Raw genomic sequence first — 17,611 nt, 5'->3', positions numbered from 1 at the left:
GTCCAAATGTGAGAATTTTGGTTTCAACCGCCGTGTCTTTGTGAGATGCAGAGTAGGTGAACGGATGATCTCTGCATGCGTGGTTACCACCGTGAAGAATGGAGCAGGAGGTGTGATGGTTCTTAGCTGGTAACACTGTTGGTGATTTATTTAGAATTCAAGGCACACTTAACCAGCATGACATGGCTACCACAGCATTCTGCATCGACACACCATCTTATCTGGTTTGCGCTTAGTGGGACTATCATTTGTTTTTCAACAGGACAATGACCCAACACACCTCCAGGCTGTGTAAGGGCTATTTGACCAAGAAGGAGAGTGATGGAGTGCTGCATCAGATGACATGGCCTCCACAATCACCCGACCTCAACCCAATTGAGATGGTTTGGGATGAGTTGGACCACAGATTGAAGGAAAAGCAGCCAACAAGTGCTCAGCATATGTGGGAACTCCTTCAAGACTGTTGGGAAAGCATTCCAAGTGAAGCTGGTTGAGAGAATGCCAAGAGTATGCAAATCTAACATCAAGGAAAAGGGTGGCTATTTTGAAGAATCTCAAATATATGTTTAACACTTTTTTGGTTACTACATGATATGTGTTATTTCATACTTTGATGTCTTCACTATTATTCTGCAATGTAGAAAATAGAAAAAATAAATAAAAAAACCCTTGAATGACTGGTATTGCATGTTTCAGTAAGATTGGATTTTTAGCATTTATAGGAATGGTTATCACCTGTACTGCAGGGATGGAATATAAGTCGCAGAACATTGAGTTTGTGGTGGCAGCTGCAGAGTGGTATTTGGGTGTGCGAGACTTGATGTCAGAAGACTTACAGGGTGTGCTAAGTGGTGGTTTCCCATCCTTTCAGGCTGTTGGCCTGAAGTAGTACTAAATAGATTTAAATAGTGGAGTAGGGTGGTGTTATTTTGTATTATTATTACTTTTTTGTGAGTGTTGTGTTTGATGGTAGGGTATTTCTTTATTCAAGCAAAGTATAAGGGAGTTGTACTCCAGTCTAATAGGTGGCTGTAATGCAACATTTATTGGATGCCAACTGCAGTTAAACCTCATCGAAGAAGAAAGCGTCTCGTCTGCTGGAAAACCACACGAAGAAGAAGCAGAAGAATGGGAGTCATTGGCACTACAAAATAAATAAAGTCCAGAATCCGGAAAGAATTTAAAACAATGCCGGTCATCTATGTACCGCTATAAGCGCAGTTTTTCCCCATTGGTACATTCTGTATCGTGTTTGTAAACTGTGGCTATCTTTGCACGGAGTTAACGCTTGTTTTGTGTGATTACGCCGAAGTCTAAGAAGAGGCCTAGCCGGGTGCAGAAGAAGCGGTCCCACTGTCTGAGTTGAGTGTTTTTCTGGTGTTAGCGATATCGCACCATGTCTTGTTTTAATGTGTAACATTGCTCATTTTGAGAAATACATTTCCACACGTTTTGTTACAGAAAATAACAAATCATCTTCAAGGCTGCGTTTACTGGCTAGCTAACGTTAGCTACATTTTCTAACTAGGCTAAAATGTAAACATGGCTAACTAACGTTAACTAACTAATGACAGCGTTTCTAAACCATCTTGCTAATGGCTGTTCTGTCGCTCTTCCTCACAACTGCCTAGCTTATCCTTGCATTGGCCCAATCAACCAGCCAGTCGTGCCATGGTTTGCAATTACTAACTCAGTCAAAGTTGTGTAGTTAGCTAACTAGCCAGTTAGCTGGCTATGCTACATCAATGAGGAAAATAACGACGTTACTGCTCAGTTACATTTAGAACTAGCTAAATAGCTATAACTGTTAGTGATAAATGCTAAATATAGTGTTAAAAGGCTAACGTTAGCTAACTAACACCGTTAAGTATGTAGCCAGCAGATCCGACCCGTTTGCTGACAGCTGCATCAGGGTCGAACAGACTAATAATGCCTTGTGTTTTTGCTGGATGTCTAGACCGTGTTTCCCGTACTTGATGCAGAACGGGTTGCATGCAGCATGTAAAAGATCATTTTCGACCGTAGCTAATAATTAGAATGGATTAAGTTATTTTCCTATCGACCTTCTGGTTTCATAGGCTGACAGAGCTACAAACAGACTGCGTGCATAAGGGCACATTTACAACAATTAATCTAGTTTGTTTCTATTCTTCTGTCACTCATCTCTAGCAACATCAATCCATTAAACTGGTTGTTCCCAAAGATAGTACTGATTTTTTTCAAATCACTAGCTGGCCCTGCATGATGGCATGCTAAATTACACACAGAACAGTTCTGTGCATATTCATTTTGCACACCATTCTGTTGGATGGTTTTGTGAAAACTAGCCAACAGGGCACACTACCCAAGTGTAGTAATGTTGAATTGTGTCATTCTTACCAGAGACACATTTCCAGTCATTCAGCCAGTGTATGTATCTTCTCCTCTCTAACTACACAATAGTCATCATTTTGCCTCTGTATGGTTCCATCCCTGTATGGTTCCATCCTGACCATGGAACTTTTATGAACTTCTGTTTATACCACCACATGGAAATGCAGCGCACGAGCTTAAAATATTGAGCACTCCACAGAACACAGCGCAGCCGAATGTGGCATCCCAAACGTAGCTTTGCGGGCGGCTCCATTGACACTGAATGAATTCTGCCAGAATGCAAAGAATTTGACGAGTCTGGTGGACATGAAGCTTAAGTGGGTGTGTAGATTAAAGACACTGTAGAGCAGGGTTGCCAGGTCTAGCACAAATGTATATCCCAAGGACCCAATAGTGTGCAATTTGGGGTGCACCCTATTGGTTCTTGCATGAACCACCCCTCACCTCGAGCATGGCATCCTCATGCTTGTGAAACTTTTGAATGTGGTTCAAAAGGGAAATAAAAGTATTATCTGACTTTTTTTTCTGCCCCTGCCTCCCGGAGTCCTCCCGCGAACACAACCCGTATGTTAGCTAGTTAGGGACACCATATGCTAGCTAGCATGCTAGCACACAGTGTCGCTCCCGCCTGCTGTTTTCTGGTAATTGTGCCGTTATTATGTGCCAGATGTTGAGACTACAAAGTACAAATTGTTGTAAATGTCCTGTTTGCGGGATTGACTTGTCAGTAGCCTATGCCAATGAAATGACAAAAGTGGGTTTATGATTGTAATTCAACTTTGATGGTTTGCTTAGCTAGATTCAGTTAGACTAGCCCCTGATTGGTCTACATTAGAGGTCTACCGATTTGTTTTTTTCAGCACCGATACCGATTATTGAAGGACCCAAAAAAGCCGATACCGATTAATAGGACTCATTTTATTTAATTTTTTACATTTTTATTTAATTTTTAATAATGACAATTACAACAATACTGAATGAACACTTATTTTAACTTAATATAATACATAAAAATCAATTTAGCCTCATAAATAATGAAAAATATTTAATTTGGTTTATATAATGCTAAAACAAAGTGTTGGAGAAGAAAGTAAAAGTGCAATATGTGCCGCGTCAAAAAGCTAACTTTAAGTTCCTTGCTCAGAACATGAGAACATATGAAAGCTGGTGGTTCCTTTTTAACACGAGTCTTCAATATTCCCAGGTAAGAAGTTTTAGGTTGTAGTTATTATAGGACTATTTCTCTCTATACCATTTGTATTTCATATACCTTTGACTATTGGATGTTTTTATAGGCACTTTAGTATTGCCAGTGTAACAGTTTTGCTTCCAGGACTCTAACAAGGAACACATCGACAACAGCCACCCTCGAAGCATCGTTACCCATTGCTCCACAAAAGCCACGGCCCTTGCAGAGCAAGGGGAACAATTACTTCAAGGTCTCAGAGCGAGTGACGTCACCCCGCTAACTAGCTAGCCATTTCACATTGGTTACACCAGCCTAGTCTCGGGAGTTGATCGGCTTGAAGTCATAAACAGCTCAATGCTTGAAGCACAGCGAAGAGCTGCTGGAAAACACACAAAAGTGATGTTTGAATGAATGCTTACGAGCCTGCTGCTGCCTACCACTGCTCAGTCAGACTGCTCTATCAAATCATAGACTTAATTACAACATAATAACACACAGAAATATGAACCTTAGGTCATTAATATGGTCAAATCGGGAAACTATAATTTCTAAAACAAAACATTTATTCTCTCAGTGAAATACGGAACGGTTCCGTATTTCACTAACGGGTGGCATCCCAAAGTCTAAATATTGCTCTTACATTGTACAACCTTCAATGTTATGTCATAATTATGTACAGTTCTGGCAAATTAATTACAGTCTTTGTTAGGAATAAATGGTCTTCACACAGTTCGCAACGAGCCAGGCGACCCAAACTGCTGCATATAGCCTGGCTTCTTGCACGGAACGCAATAGAAGTGACCTAATTCCCGTAGTTAAAATTAATGTTATGTTAGCAGGCAATATTAACTAAATATGCAGGTTTAAAAATATATACTTGTGTATTGATTTTAAAGAAAGGCATTGATGTTATGGTTAGGTACACATTGGTGCAACGACAGTGCTTTTTTTCACGAACGTCACCTGTTTGGCGAAGTAGGCTGTGATTAGATGAGAAATTAACAGGCACCGCATGGATTATATGCAATGCAGGACAAGCTAGATAAACTAGTAATATCATCAACCATGTGTAGTTAACTAGTGATTATGTTAAGATTGATTGTTTTTTATAAGGTAAGTTTAATGCTAGCTAGCAACTTACCTTGGCTTCTTGCTGCACTCGCGTAACAGGTAGTCAGCCTGCCACGCAGGCTCCTCGTGGAGTGCAATGTAAGGCAGGTGGTTAGAGCGTTGGACTAGTAACCGGAAGGTTGCAAGATCAAATCTCAGCACTGACAAGGTAAAAATCTGTCGTTCTGCCCCTGAACAAGGCAGTTAACCCACCGTTCCTAGGCCGTCATTGAAAATAAGAATGTGTTCTGAACTGACTTGCCTGGTTAAATAAAAGGTTAAACATTTTTTTTTTTTTTTTTTTAAATCTGCCACAATCGGTGTCCAAAAATGTAGATTACCGATTTGTCATGAAAACTTGAAATCGACCCTAATTAATCGGCCATTACGATTAATTGGTCAACCTCTAGTTTAGGGTAGAGGCATCCCAAGGATCCCTGATAGCACTGACCATTGGACATGGGCATCACTAATAAGATAATTTGCCTACCTACTTACAACTGGTAAAAAGCTGTCACGATGTACCCGCTTGCTGCTCTGTCTCCTCTCACTCACATGACCTGAAATTGTCCTTTTTGTCCTCATGCTAGGTTATGGAAGTCACAGCAGCCATTTTGGAATGGCAGTGTCAGCCAACCAGCTCCTTTGTTGTTCAATTTGGTGCCATTTCATAATGGCTGCTGTGTATACTGCTAGCTAACATGAGGACTAAAATGGCAGTTTCTGAGAAACTAGCAGTCGTTCCATCTTCTTGGATTAACACTAAGGATAATGTGCCTTTCTCATTATTAATATTTGTTTCGTATTTTACTGTTACCTGCTGTTGCTGACTCAAGCAGCGAAGAAGGCTGTTGCGTGAGTGGTAGGGAAGGGGGGGGGGGGCAGAGGGTGTGTGTGTTGAGTGAGCAGTGCAGCGGGCAGCAGAGTCACGTGAGTGAGAGGAGACTGAGCAGCACAATCATGATAGCTTTTTTTTTTTCAGTTGTAGGTAGGTAGGTAGACTATTTAGCATTTCTCATCGGCTCCGCTGTGCCTTAATCTACACTGGAAGACGTTCCGACCCTAGTGCAGTTGTAGGTATGCTAATTGTCTGATCACAAATAGTCAGGGAAAAACATTCAACCTATTTTGCCTGTAGACCTACACACCCTCCCCCAGCTTTGTGTAAGATAAATATTGATAAACTAATATTGTTTTCTGGTGTTACAGAGAATATGTAACATACATCAATCACCATGACATCCAGATTTGGTAAAACCTACAGCCGTAAGGGAGGGGAGGCAAACTCCAAATTTGAAGAGGTCTTCTCCAACAAGGCCACACTTAGCACCAAATGGGGAGAGACCACTTACAAGGCCCAACTGGGCTCTAAGCGGCCCACTCTGAAGCCTGAAGTAGTCGAGTTACTCAAGAGGCCACGGATTGAGGATGATGACAGCTCAGAAGATCCTTTTGGTTTTGACAGCGACGATGAGTCCAAGCCTGTCACCTCCTTCGGTGTGCCCCAGTCTAAACTGGCTGAGGGTGAGGCCAGTAACCTGCCTTCTGCTACAGCCACAGTACCAGTGGATATCAGTAGGAACTCCAACAGCACATCTACAGGTAAGGACTGGATGGCAGATAACTCTGACTGTTGGCCATAAACATGTTGGATATGTTCATTCGAGGGGATGCTCTCGGAAATTTAGAATGAGATGTTGTGTGCACTTTGTCACGAGCTAGATTTCCATCCAATTAGCAACAGAGTTTCATGGGAACATTCTAAAATCTGAATAAAAACAATATGTGGCTTTTCCAGAGATGTTTCCATCAAATTGAGTTGTTGTGGATAAAAGGATGTGCTTGATGCCGTAGTGCACATAAAAATAACTTTTGCTGTTAAATTCCCATGTACCGAAAAAAAAAAATCCAAGTTAAATGGGTTTCCATTGCTTTTTCAGCTCTACTGGGGTTTTGTTACAAAAAAAATGTTGATTTTTTTCAGGGCTCTAAAGTGCGACCAATTTGGTTGCATATGCAACAAAATATTTTGCTGTGCGATCAGGAGTTTTATTTTGGGAGCACTGAGCGACTAGGAAAAATATCTCCCAGGTAATAATTGTTGTACTGATAAGGCTTCGCTGTACTGTTGTTTTTAGAAAAAAAAGGTGAGTGCATATTTAATAGCGTCATGTTTGCACCATTACTAGAGCAGAAATTGCTTGCTTTAAAAAAAATCTTAACCATGTCGTGGGCTGTTCTCAAACGACTCGTGTGTCGTTAACCATTTGTTTACACTTTGATCACATTACCTCATTGGCTAGTTAGCTGGCAACCTGGTAACCTTACCATTATATCCAAGCATTTGGGGGCACAAAAATAAAATAAAGGATAGCTTCTTCAGGAGATCAATGATCATAGCAATGAATGAATGACAGATCTCTAGCATGTCATCACCACAAACCTGACGTTTTTAAAGAGACTACAATTTTAAATATAATGCATCGCAATAGGAAAATTGTGCTTTTTTTTTTAACACAATGTGGACACCAAATTTTCCACAAATTACTTTGTAATTTCAACGACAGGTATTCGTATCAACATTTTAGATTTTATAATAAAGAAATGTCTTTTACAGTGTTACATATTACTTTCTAGGACACATGTGCTTTAGAAGTAGCTAGAATTCATATAGTCCCAATAAATACTGAGTATACCAAACATTAGAAACACCTACCTAATATTGACTTGTCCCCACTTCAGAACAGCCTCAATTCGTCAGGGCATGAACTCTACAAGGTGTCAAAAGCATTCCACAGCGATGCTGGCCAATGTTGAATCCAATGCTTCACACAGTTGTCAAATTGTCTGGATGTCCTTTGGATGGTGGACCATTCATGATACACAGGAGAAACTGTTGAGCATGAAAAACCCTGCAGTTATTAATTACACTTTGGATGGTGTATCAATACTTGCAGTCACTACAAAGATACAGGTGTATTCAGGGATTTCACCATGAGGCCAATGGTGACTTAAACCGTTACAGAGTTTAATTGTTGTGGTAGAAAACAGGATGAATTGACAACATTCTAGTTTCTCCACAATAAGTGTAATTAATAACTTCATCATGCGCAGATGTCTTCTTTTTTACCCATCTACCAATAGGTGCCCTTCTTTCCGAGGCATTGGAAAATCTCCCTGGTCTTTGTGGTTGAATCTGTTTGAAATTCACTATTCGACCGATAATTGTGTATGGGGTACAGAGATGAGGTAGTCATTCAAAAATTGAACGAGTGAAGAAGGAAGCCTGTACAGAATAAAAATATTCCATAACATGCATCCTGTTTGCAACAAGGCATTTAAATCATACTGCCAAAAATGTGTCAAAGCAGTTCACTTTTTGTCTTGAATACAAAGTGTTATGTTTGGGGCAAATACAACACACTACTGAGTGGTACTCTGTCCCTGAGTACCACTCTCAATATTTTCAAGCGTAGTGGTGGCTGCATCATGTTATGGATATGCTTGTAATCATTAAGGACTGGGGAATTTTTCATCTGACATGTACTATACTTGAATTAAAAGGTTGGATGGAAACCTGGTTTTGTTTCCATAGGTGCTTGTAGAATAATTGTGTGTGTGTGTGTGTATACAGTAGCTAAAGAACACCTGCCTGTCTCTTGTATTTCACTTTATTTCTTGTATTTCACTTTATTTATTGTGATTTTTTTATTTTTTATTGTATTATTATGGAAGGAAAACTGTGTGTCTGTGATAATGGGGATGATAGATGTGGTGTGTGGATGTTTCTGGAGAAGATAAAGTGATGGGCTCCCCTGTGGGCTTTTAGTCTCTGCTGCCAGCTTCTGTGTCAGCTTATCTCGTCTCTATCTGTCCCTGACGGCTCACTAAAGATAAATCGGGCTTTACTGCAACGCCATTGTCTCAATAGGCCTGTACCCCTTTCATTTAGAATTAGATTATATAATAATATAATAATAATATATGCCATTTAGCAGACGCTTTTATCCAAAGCGACTTACAGTCATGTGTGCATACATTCTACGTATGGGTGGTCCCGGGAATTGAACCCACTACCCTGGCGTTACAAGCGCCATGCTCTACCAACTGAGCTACAGATTAGAAATGACACAAACCAAACAACCGTGTTGAACAAAATCTGAAACAGTAATTTACAATATAATGCTTGTCTTATAATGCTTCCTTTTTGTTAACATGCTCTTTTTGTCTCTTTTGTGCTCACAGGCAAGCAAACATTGTCCAATGAGGGTGCAGAAAAGAGTAAACAGTCCTTGTTCAGAAATAAATCAGAGAGTAACCAGAAGCCTATTGCTCAGTCCTCTGTTTCGAAGACTGTGCCCAAGGACCCCTATGTGGAATGGAGCCTAATAGGAACCCAGGAGTTTTCTACCTCCTCCCCTAGCATGGATCCTCTCCAGGAAAAAGACTCAGCTGAGGCACCAGGGTTTAGTGGGGACTCCCAGTCCTCATCTTCCAAGGATGGGCTCTCCTCAGGTGGGATGAAAAGTGCTGAACACGAGTCTCCGGCCGAGCCGGTTGTTGACAACATCCCTCCCTCCCCGTTCCTCCTCAGGCCGTCCAATACTAGGAAATACATCCGGCCCAAGCCAAACAAGGCCTCCGATGTTCTAGATGCTTCTGCTACTAGCGACAGCAAACTGCCTGTAGCCACCAGCAGTCCGGCTGCACTGATTCCCAAAAGTGTGTCCACTGCCAGGGGTTGCACTAATGCTATCACAACAGTGGCCAAACCGGCGACTAAACCTGCTGGCAGGGGTCGGGTACGGGACTATACGGTGCTGCACCCATCCTGCCTGTCGGTATGTAACGTCACCATCCAGGACTCCATAGAGCGCAGCATGGACGAGCTCATCACCAGCGCACCCCCTGCTGACCTGGGGGAGGCGGGACGGCTGAGGAAGAAGGCAGACATACCTCCAGCCAAACCCACCAGGTAAACGACTCCACTGGCTGTGGCCCAGACCGTACACTCAAGACTCTTGCCGTAGTTGCCTCCCACTGGTCCTTCATGACATGCTTGATACTGCTTAATATTGTACAACTGTATATTTACAGGTAAGCGCATAACGTCCCTTCTTATACACACTCAGCTCACCCTCATATGTGGTTTACCAAATGTTTCCACTATACCTAAACCTAGGCGAATCTGTTTTCTCGATTTAAGCACCTGTTTAAGATGACAATTAACCTTTGACTATTGTTTTTGTGTTTTTAATGTCAGCTGCTGATTTGAAATGAATCGATTCTCCTCTTGTAACCGTCAGGTCCCGAACCACCCAGAGTAAGACCAAGAAGGAGACCAAGCTGGAGTTCTTTGGCTTCGAGGATAAAGGTGACCAGGAGGGGGAGGAGGGAGTTGACCACACGGCCGGCGGAAGCAGCAGCTACAAGATCAAGTACTTTGGCTTTGACGACCTCAGCGAGAGCGACAGTGATGAAGAGGAGGGCTCCCAGGCCAAAGAGAAGAGGAAGGCCAAGAAGGCTGCAGCAGCTGCAATGGCAGCTATTGTGGACAGCCCCCAGCCCAGCGACTCTCAGGACAGCCAGGGCAGCAGCAGTACAGGTAACATATACTGTTGATGTTTGTGTTTGTCTAAAGGCAATAAAGAGTTAGCTCTATGAAAAAAACAGGTGATTTGATAAGCTATCTCATATACAGTCTAAATAGGATGTGTTACTTAGTCAGTTTTCCTTCAACATGTAACAGGATTTCTATTGTACATGTATTTCCATCATGTTGATTCCACCTTATTGTGCTGTTTTCCCCTCCCCCTCTCAGATATTCAGGAGTTTTCTGATGACTCGATCCCTGGTGGGTCTGAAGGGCAGAAGGGTCGCTCAGGAAAACAGGGGGACAAATCCATGGAGGCTGGCAGGAAGATCTTCAGTGGGCCCAAAAAGGTGAGGGATCTATGAAGTCAGATTTTTGTTTTAATGTGTGTGTGAGATGGAGTGTGTGTATGGAAAGAGTTGTTTGATTCACAGTGTATTTGTAGCGGTGCTCATGAGGTAACCCAGATAGAATTGCTGTCACTAAAGGGAGTGAGTACATGTTCAATAATGTTTCAAGCAGTCACGGGTGAGCAGTGGGAGAACGTTCCCAATAAAGGGATTTCTGTGCTGTGATATTGTTATTGATTCCTTCTCCTTTGCGTCTCTGGATATAGAACACTGCTTTGTTTTGCAAGGCAGATGAATGGGATAGGCCTAATTACATGCATCTTCAGAAACATCACAAGAACCTCTCGCCTCAACTCAAGCATTTGACCAAATCAAGCGCAAAGTCACACTATTGTCATAGCACACATGTCTAGACTGACCATCAAAATGAGTGATTTTAAGCCTTGAAAGAGGACCACTAGATTTGTTTTAATTCCAATAATAAGTATTAACTGCACTCCCCACAGTAGAGTTTTTCAGGAACAATGGTTTTGGCACACACAAACACAGTAAATGTGTCCACTCTGGTTTTGGCAGTGCGCTCTCGCCAACAGCTTGCAGATGCAGTGCAGAGATGGGCTACAGTTGAAGTCGGAAGTTTACATCCATTTGGGATGGAGTTTTTCAACCACTCCACAAAGTTAACAAACTATAGTTTTGGCAAGTCGGTTAGGACATCTACTTTGTGCATGACACAATTAATTGTTCCAACAATTGTTTAGACAGATTATTTCAGTTACAATTCACTGTATCACAATAACAGTGAGTCAGAAGTTTACATACACTAAGTTGATTGTGCCTTTAAACAGCTTGTAAAATTCCAGAAAATGATGTCATGGCTTTAGAGCTTCTGATAGGCTAATTGACATAATTTGAGTCAATTGGAGGTGTACCTGTGGATGTATTTCAAGGCCTACCTTCCAACTCCGTGCCTCTTTGCTTGACATCATGGGAAAATCAAAAGAAATATTTCAACTATAATGCATTAGCATAATGCAACCTTTTCTATTCATGAAAATCGCAAATGAAATAAATATATTGAAACACAAGCTTAGCCTTTTGTTAACAACACTGTCATCTCAGATTTTCAAAATATGCTTTTCAACCAAAGCTACACAAGCATTTGTGTAAGAGTATTGATAGCCTAGCATAGCATTAAGCCTAGCATTCAGCAGGCAACATTTTCACAAAAACAAGAAAAGCATTCAAATAAAATCATTTACCTTTGAAGAACTTCTGATGTTTTCAATGAGGAGACTCTCAGTTAGATAGCAAATGTTCATTTTTTTTCCAAAAAGATTATTTGTGTAGGAGAAATCGCTCCGTTTTGTTCATCACTTTTGGCTAAGAAAAAAAAACAAATTCATTCACTACAACGCCAAACTTTTTTCCAAATTAACTCCATAATATCGACAGAAACATGGCAAACGTTTAGAATCATCCTCAAGGTGTTTTTCACATATCTATTCGATGATAAATCCTTTGTGGCAGTTGTGTTTCTCCTCAGTAGCAAACGGAAAAGTACTGCAGCTGGAGATTATGCAATAATTGCAACGGAGGACACCAAGCGACCACCTGGTAAATGTAGTCTCTTAGGGTCAATCTTCCAATGATATGCCTACAAATACGTCACAATGCTGCAGACGCCTTGGGGAAAACGTGGAAAAGGTAAGCTGAGTCCAAGCTCCTCCACAGCCATATAAGGAGTCATTGCCATGAAGCGGTTTCAAAAAATGCGGCACTTCCTGATTGTATTTTTATCTGTTTTTTTTTCTCTGTAACATCAGTTCTGTGGCACTCACAGACAATATCTTTGCAGTTTTGGAAACGTCAGTGTTTTCTTTCCAAAGCTGTCAATTATATGCATAGTCGAGCATCTTTTCGTGACAACACATCTTGTTTAAAACGGGAACGTTTTTCATCCAAAAATTAAGAGCACCCCCTATATCGAAGAAGTTCTGCACATGGTTGACGATATTACTAGTTTGTCTAGCGTGTCCTGCGTTGCATATAATCGATGCGGTGCATATGGTTGCTCCAATGTGTACCTAACCATAAACATCAATGCCTTTCTTAAAATCAATACACAGAAGTATACATTTTTAAATCTGCATATTTAGCTAAAAGAAATCCAGGTTAGCGGGCAATATTAACCAGGTGAAATTGTGTCACTTCTCTTGCGTTCATTGCACGCAGAGTCAGTGTTTTTGCAACAGTTTGGGCCACCTAATTTGCCAGAATGCTACGTAATTATGAAATAACATTGAAGGTTGTGCAATGTAACAGGAATATTGGAATATTTAGAGTTAAGGATGCCACCTGTTAGAGTGGGGTGGTAGGGTAGCCTAGTGGTTAGAGCGTTGGACTCGTAACCGTAAGGTTGCAAGTTCAAACCCCCGAGCTGACAAGGTACAAATCTGTCGTTCTGCTCCTGAACAGGCAGTTAACCCACTTTTGTTCTTAACTGACTTGCCTAGTTAAATAAAGGTAAAATAAAATACGGAACGGTTCCGTATTTCACTGAAAGAATAAACGTCTTGTTTTCGAGATGATAGTTTCCAGATTCAACCATATTAATGACCCAATGCTCGTATTTCTGTGTGCTATCATGTTACAACTAAGTCTATGATTTGATAGAGCAGTCTGACTGAGCAATGGTAGGCACCAGCAGGCTCGTAAGCTTTCATTCAAACAGCACTTTTGTGCGTTTGCCAGCACCTGTTTATGACTTTAAGCCTATCAACTCCCGAGATTAGGCTGGTGTAACCGATGTGAAATGACTAGCTAATTAACGGGGTGTGCGCTAATAGCCTTTCAAACGTCACTCGCTCTGAGACTTGGAGTGGTTGTTCCCCTTGCTCTGCAAGGGCCGCGGCTTTTGTGGTGCGATGGGTAACGCTGCTTCGAAGGTGGCTGTTGTCGATGTGTTCCTGGTTCGAGCCCAGGTAGAGGCGAGGAGAGGGACGGAAGCTATACTGTTACACCTGCAATACTAAAGTGCCTATAAGAACATCCAATAGTCAAAGGTTAATGAAATACAAATGGTATGGAAATAGTCCTATAATTCCTTTATAATAACTACAACCTTAAACTTCTTACCTGGGAATATTGAAGTTTCATGTTAAAAGGAGCTACAAGCTTTCATATGTTGTCCTGTTCTGGGAAAGGTACTGAAACGTTAGCTTTCTTACATGGCACATATTGCACTTTTACTTTCTTCTCCAACACTTTGCTTTTGCATTTTTTTAAACCACATTGAACATGTTTCATTATTTATTTTAAGCTAAATTGATTTTATTGATGTATTATTTTTATAGTTGTAATTGTCATTATTACAAATACATTTTAAAAATCGGCCGATTTAATCAGTATCCGCTTTTTTTGGGGGGGGGTCCTCCAATAATCGGTATCAGCGTTGAAAAATCATAATCGGTCGACCTCTACTCTCTACTATTATTCTGACATTTCACATTCTCAAAATAAAGCTGTGATCCTAACTGACAGGGAATGTTTACAAGGATACATGTCAGGAATTGTAAAAAACGGAGTTTAAATGTATTTGGCTAAGGTGTATGTGAACTTCCGACTTCAACTGTACATGATGAGACTATGGATCAGAGCGCAATAATTTTATTTGGCAGACAAGCACCGATAATCATGTCACCATTATACAAATTAAGACCTTTATACATAATTATATTTCTGGGAAATGAGCACCAAGTTCATTGCTGCACTTTCACCACCCTGTTAAGTTCAACATCCATTTATGTCATATGTAGCCTAAGTAATAAACTGTGCATGCTTTTCCATGTCCAAGTGGACCACACAACATAGCATTGTGTGACTGCAGTTTACTTCGACGTTAGGGTTGTTCTAGGGCCGGGTCGATACCAGTATCGCAATATTTTTTCCCATGGAAACACAAAGCTCACCAAACTATTTGGTTCTTTAAAAACCTGCTGTATGTAAAATATTGTGCTATAGCTTGGAAAATAAATAAATAAATGTGAATATGAATCTGAATGAAACAAACATCTGTTGTCAAACAGTGCTGTTTTCCCAAAAAGTTAAATCTGAATCATGTTTTTTTTTCCCTTGTCACGATACTAACGAGTATCGCAATACTGGTATTGTCCCGATCCTATGTTATTTTACCAACGATTGCGCAAAAAAGCATTTCCAATGTCATTTGTCACATTATCTATTTAACAGACTAAATATTATCCACCCCTGTGTAGTGTGTTTTGTTTTGTCGACATTTGGGAAGTTTACAGATATTTGCTGTTTCCATCAGGCCTGTCATGAGTTTCTGACATGTACTTAACTCACATTGTTGGATAGAAGCATGGTTTATGGGTTATATAATCATAACATCCTCTCAATATAGGCCATTTCCTATTCAGGACATGCTCTGGACTACTTCAAAAATGTATGGTTTTTCATTAGAATGCAATGTTAGAACATACTGAAAGGTCTACCTAGGAAATTAAGATAATTTAGTCATACAAGTATCTCTGATTTTTGTATTCCTTCCATCACCAACTCACCACTCTATCAGATCTAATTGATTATTGATGGCAGCATTCGGGTGAAACTGAAAGCGCAAACCACTGCTTTTAATCAGGGCAAGGTGACCGGAAACATGACCGAATACAAACAGTGTAGCTATTCCCTCCGCAAGGCAATCAAACAAGCAAAGCGTCAGTACAGAGACAAAGTAGAATCTCAATTCAACGGCTCAGACACAAGAGGTATGTGGCAGGGTCTACAGTCAATCACGGATTACAAAAAGAAAACCAGCCCCATCACGGACCAGGATGTCTTGCTCCCAGGCAGACTAAATAACCTTTTTGCCCGCTTTGAGGACAATACAGTGCCACTGACACGGCCTGCAACCAAAACATGCGGCCTTTCCTTCACTGCAGCCGAGGTGAGTAAAACATTTAAACGTGTTAACCCTCGCAGGGCTGCAGGCCCAGACGGCATCCCCAGCCGTGCCCTCAGAGCATGCGCAGACTAGCTGACTGGTGTGTTTACGGACATATTCAATCAATCCCTATCCCAGTCTGCTGTTTCCACATGCTTCAAGAGGGCCACCATTGTTCCTGTTCCCAAGAAAGCTAAGGTAACTGAGCAAAACGACTACCGCCCCATAGCACTCACTTCCGTCATCATGAAGTGCTTTGAGAGACTAGTCAAGGACCATATCACCTCCACCCTACCTGACACCCTAGACCCACTCCAATTTGCTTACCGCCAAAATAGGTCCACAGACGATTCAATCTCAACCACACTGCCCTAACCCATCTGGACAAGAGGAATACCTATATGAGAATGCTGTTCATCGACTACAGCTCGGCATTTAAAACCATAGTACCCTCCAAGCTCGTCATCAAGCTTGAGACCCTGGGTCTCGACCCCGTCCTGTGCAACTGGGTACTGGACTTCCTGACGGGCCGCCCCCAGGTGGTGAGGGTAGGCAACAACATCTCCACCCCGCTGATCCTCAACACTGGGGCCCCACAAGGGTGCGTTCTGAGCCCTCTCCTGCACTCCCTGTTCACCCACGACTGCATGGCCACGCACGCCTCCAACTCAATCATCAAGTTTGCGGACGACACAACAGTGGTAGGCTTGATTACCAACAACGACGAGACGGCCTACAGGGAGGAGGTGAGGGCCCTCGGAGTGTGGTGTCAGGAAAATAACCTCACTCAACGTCAACAAAACTAAGGAGATGATTGTGGACTTCAGGAAATAGCAGAGGGAACACCCCCCTATCCACATCGATGGAACAGTAGTGGAGAGGGTAGCAAGTTTTAAGATCCTCGGCATACACATCACAGACAAACTGAATTGGTCCACCCACACAGACAGCATCGTGAAGAAGCAGCAGCACCTCTTCAACCTCAGGAGGCTGAAGAAATTCGGCTTGTCATCAAAAGCACTCACAAACTTCTACAGATGCACAATTGAGAGCATCCTGGCGGGCTGTATCACCGCCTGGTACGGCAACTGCTCCGCCCACAACCGTAAGGCTCTCCAGAGGGTAGTGAGGTCTGCACAACGCATCACCGGGGGCAAACTACCTGCCCTCCAGGACACCTACACCACCCGATATTACAGGAAGGCCATAAAGATCATCAAGGACAACAACCACCCGAGCCACTGCCTGTTCACCCCGCTATCATCCAGAAGGCGAGGTCAGTACCGGTGCATCAAAGCTGGGACCAAGAGACTGAAAAACAGCTTCTATCTCAAGGCCATCAGACTGTTAAACAGCCACCACTAACATTGAGTGGCTGCCGCCAACACACTGACTCAACTCCAGCCACTTTAATAATGGGAATTAATGGGAAATGATGTAAAATATATCACTAGCCACTTTAAACAATGCTACCTAATATAATGTTACATACCCTACATTATTCATCTCATATGCATACGTATATACTGTACTCTATATCATCTACTGCATCTTTATGTAATACATGTATCACTAGCCACTTTAACTATGCCACTTTGTTTACATACTCATCTCATATGTATATACTGTACTCTATATCATCTACTGCATCCTTATGTAATACATGTATCACTAGCCACTTTAACTATGCCACTTATGTATATACTGTACTCGATACCATCTACTGTATCTTGCCTATGCCGCTCTGTACCATCACTCATTCATATATCTTTATGTACATATTCTTTATCCCCCTACACTTGTGTGTGTATAAGACAGTAGTTTTGGAATTGTTAGTTAGATTACTTGTTGGTTATTACTGCATTGTCGGAACTAGAAGCACAAGCATTTCGCTACACTCGCATTAACATCTGCAAACCATGTGTATGTTACAAATAAAATTTGATTTGATGTAATGTTTTGATGATGAAGTGAGCTTCCTCAGACCTGGATAGGCTAGAATGATAAGATTGGATGAACATAAATGTCTC

At 41.6% G+C, this 17,611-nt stretch overlaps 1 protein-coding gene across 1 annotated transcript in view; it reads left to right on the top strand.

Annotated features, from left to right (window-relative positions):
- The first annotated feature begins 813 nt into the window (after window positions 1-813).
- The window catches only part of LOC118399932 (wings apart-like protein homolog), a 31,790-nt gene continuing 14,992 nt past the window's right edge, over window positions 814-17,611 (top strand). The window contains exons 1-5 of the mRNA XM_035796165.2: window positions 814-1,361; window positions 5,882-6,274; window positions 8,918-9,647; window positions 9,979-10,277; window positions 10,494-10,615. Of these exons, the coding sequence (XP_035652058.1) occupies window positions 5,908-6,274; window positions 8,918-9,647; window positions 9,979-10,277; window positions 10,494-10,615 (1,518 nt within the window). The 5' untranslated portion in view covers window positions 814-1,361; window positions 5,882-5,907. The remainder of the gene's footprint in view (window positions 1,362-5,881; window positions 6,275-8,917; window positions 9,648-9,978; window positions 10,278-10,493; window positions 10,616-17,611) is intronic.

The sequence above is a fragment of the Oncorhynchus keta genome, chromosome 2, assembly GCF_023373465.1.
Source record: "Oncorhynchus keta strain PuntledgeMale-10-30-2019 chromosome 2, Oket_V2, whole genome shotgun sequence".
Classification (NCBI taxonomy): Eukaryota; Metazoa; Chordata; class Actinopteri; order Salmoniformes; family Salmonidae; genus Oncorhynchus; species Oncorhynchus keta.
This window is presented reverse-complemented; position numbering and strand designations above follow the sequence as displayed.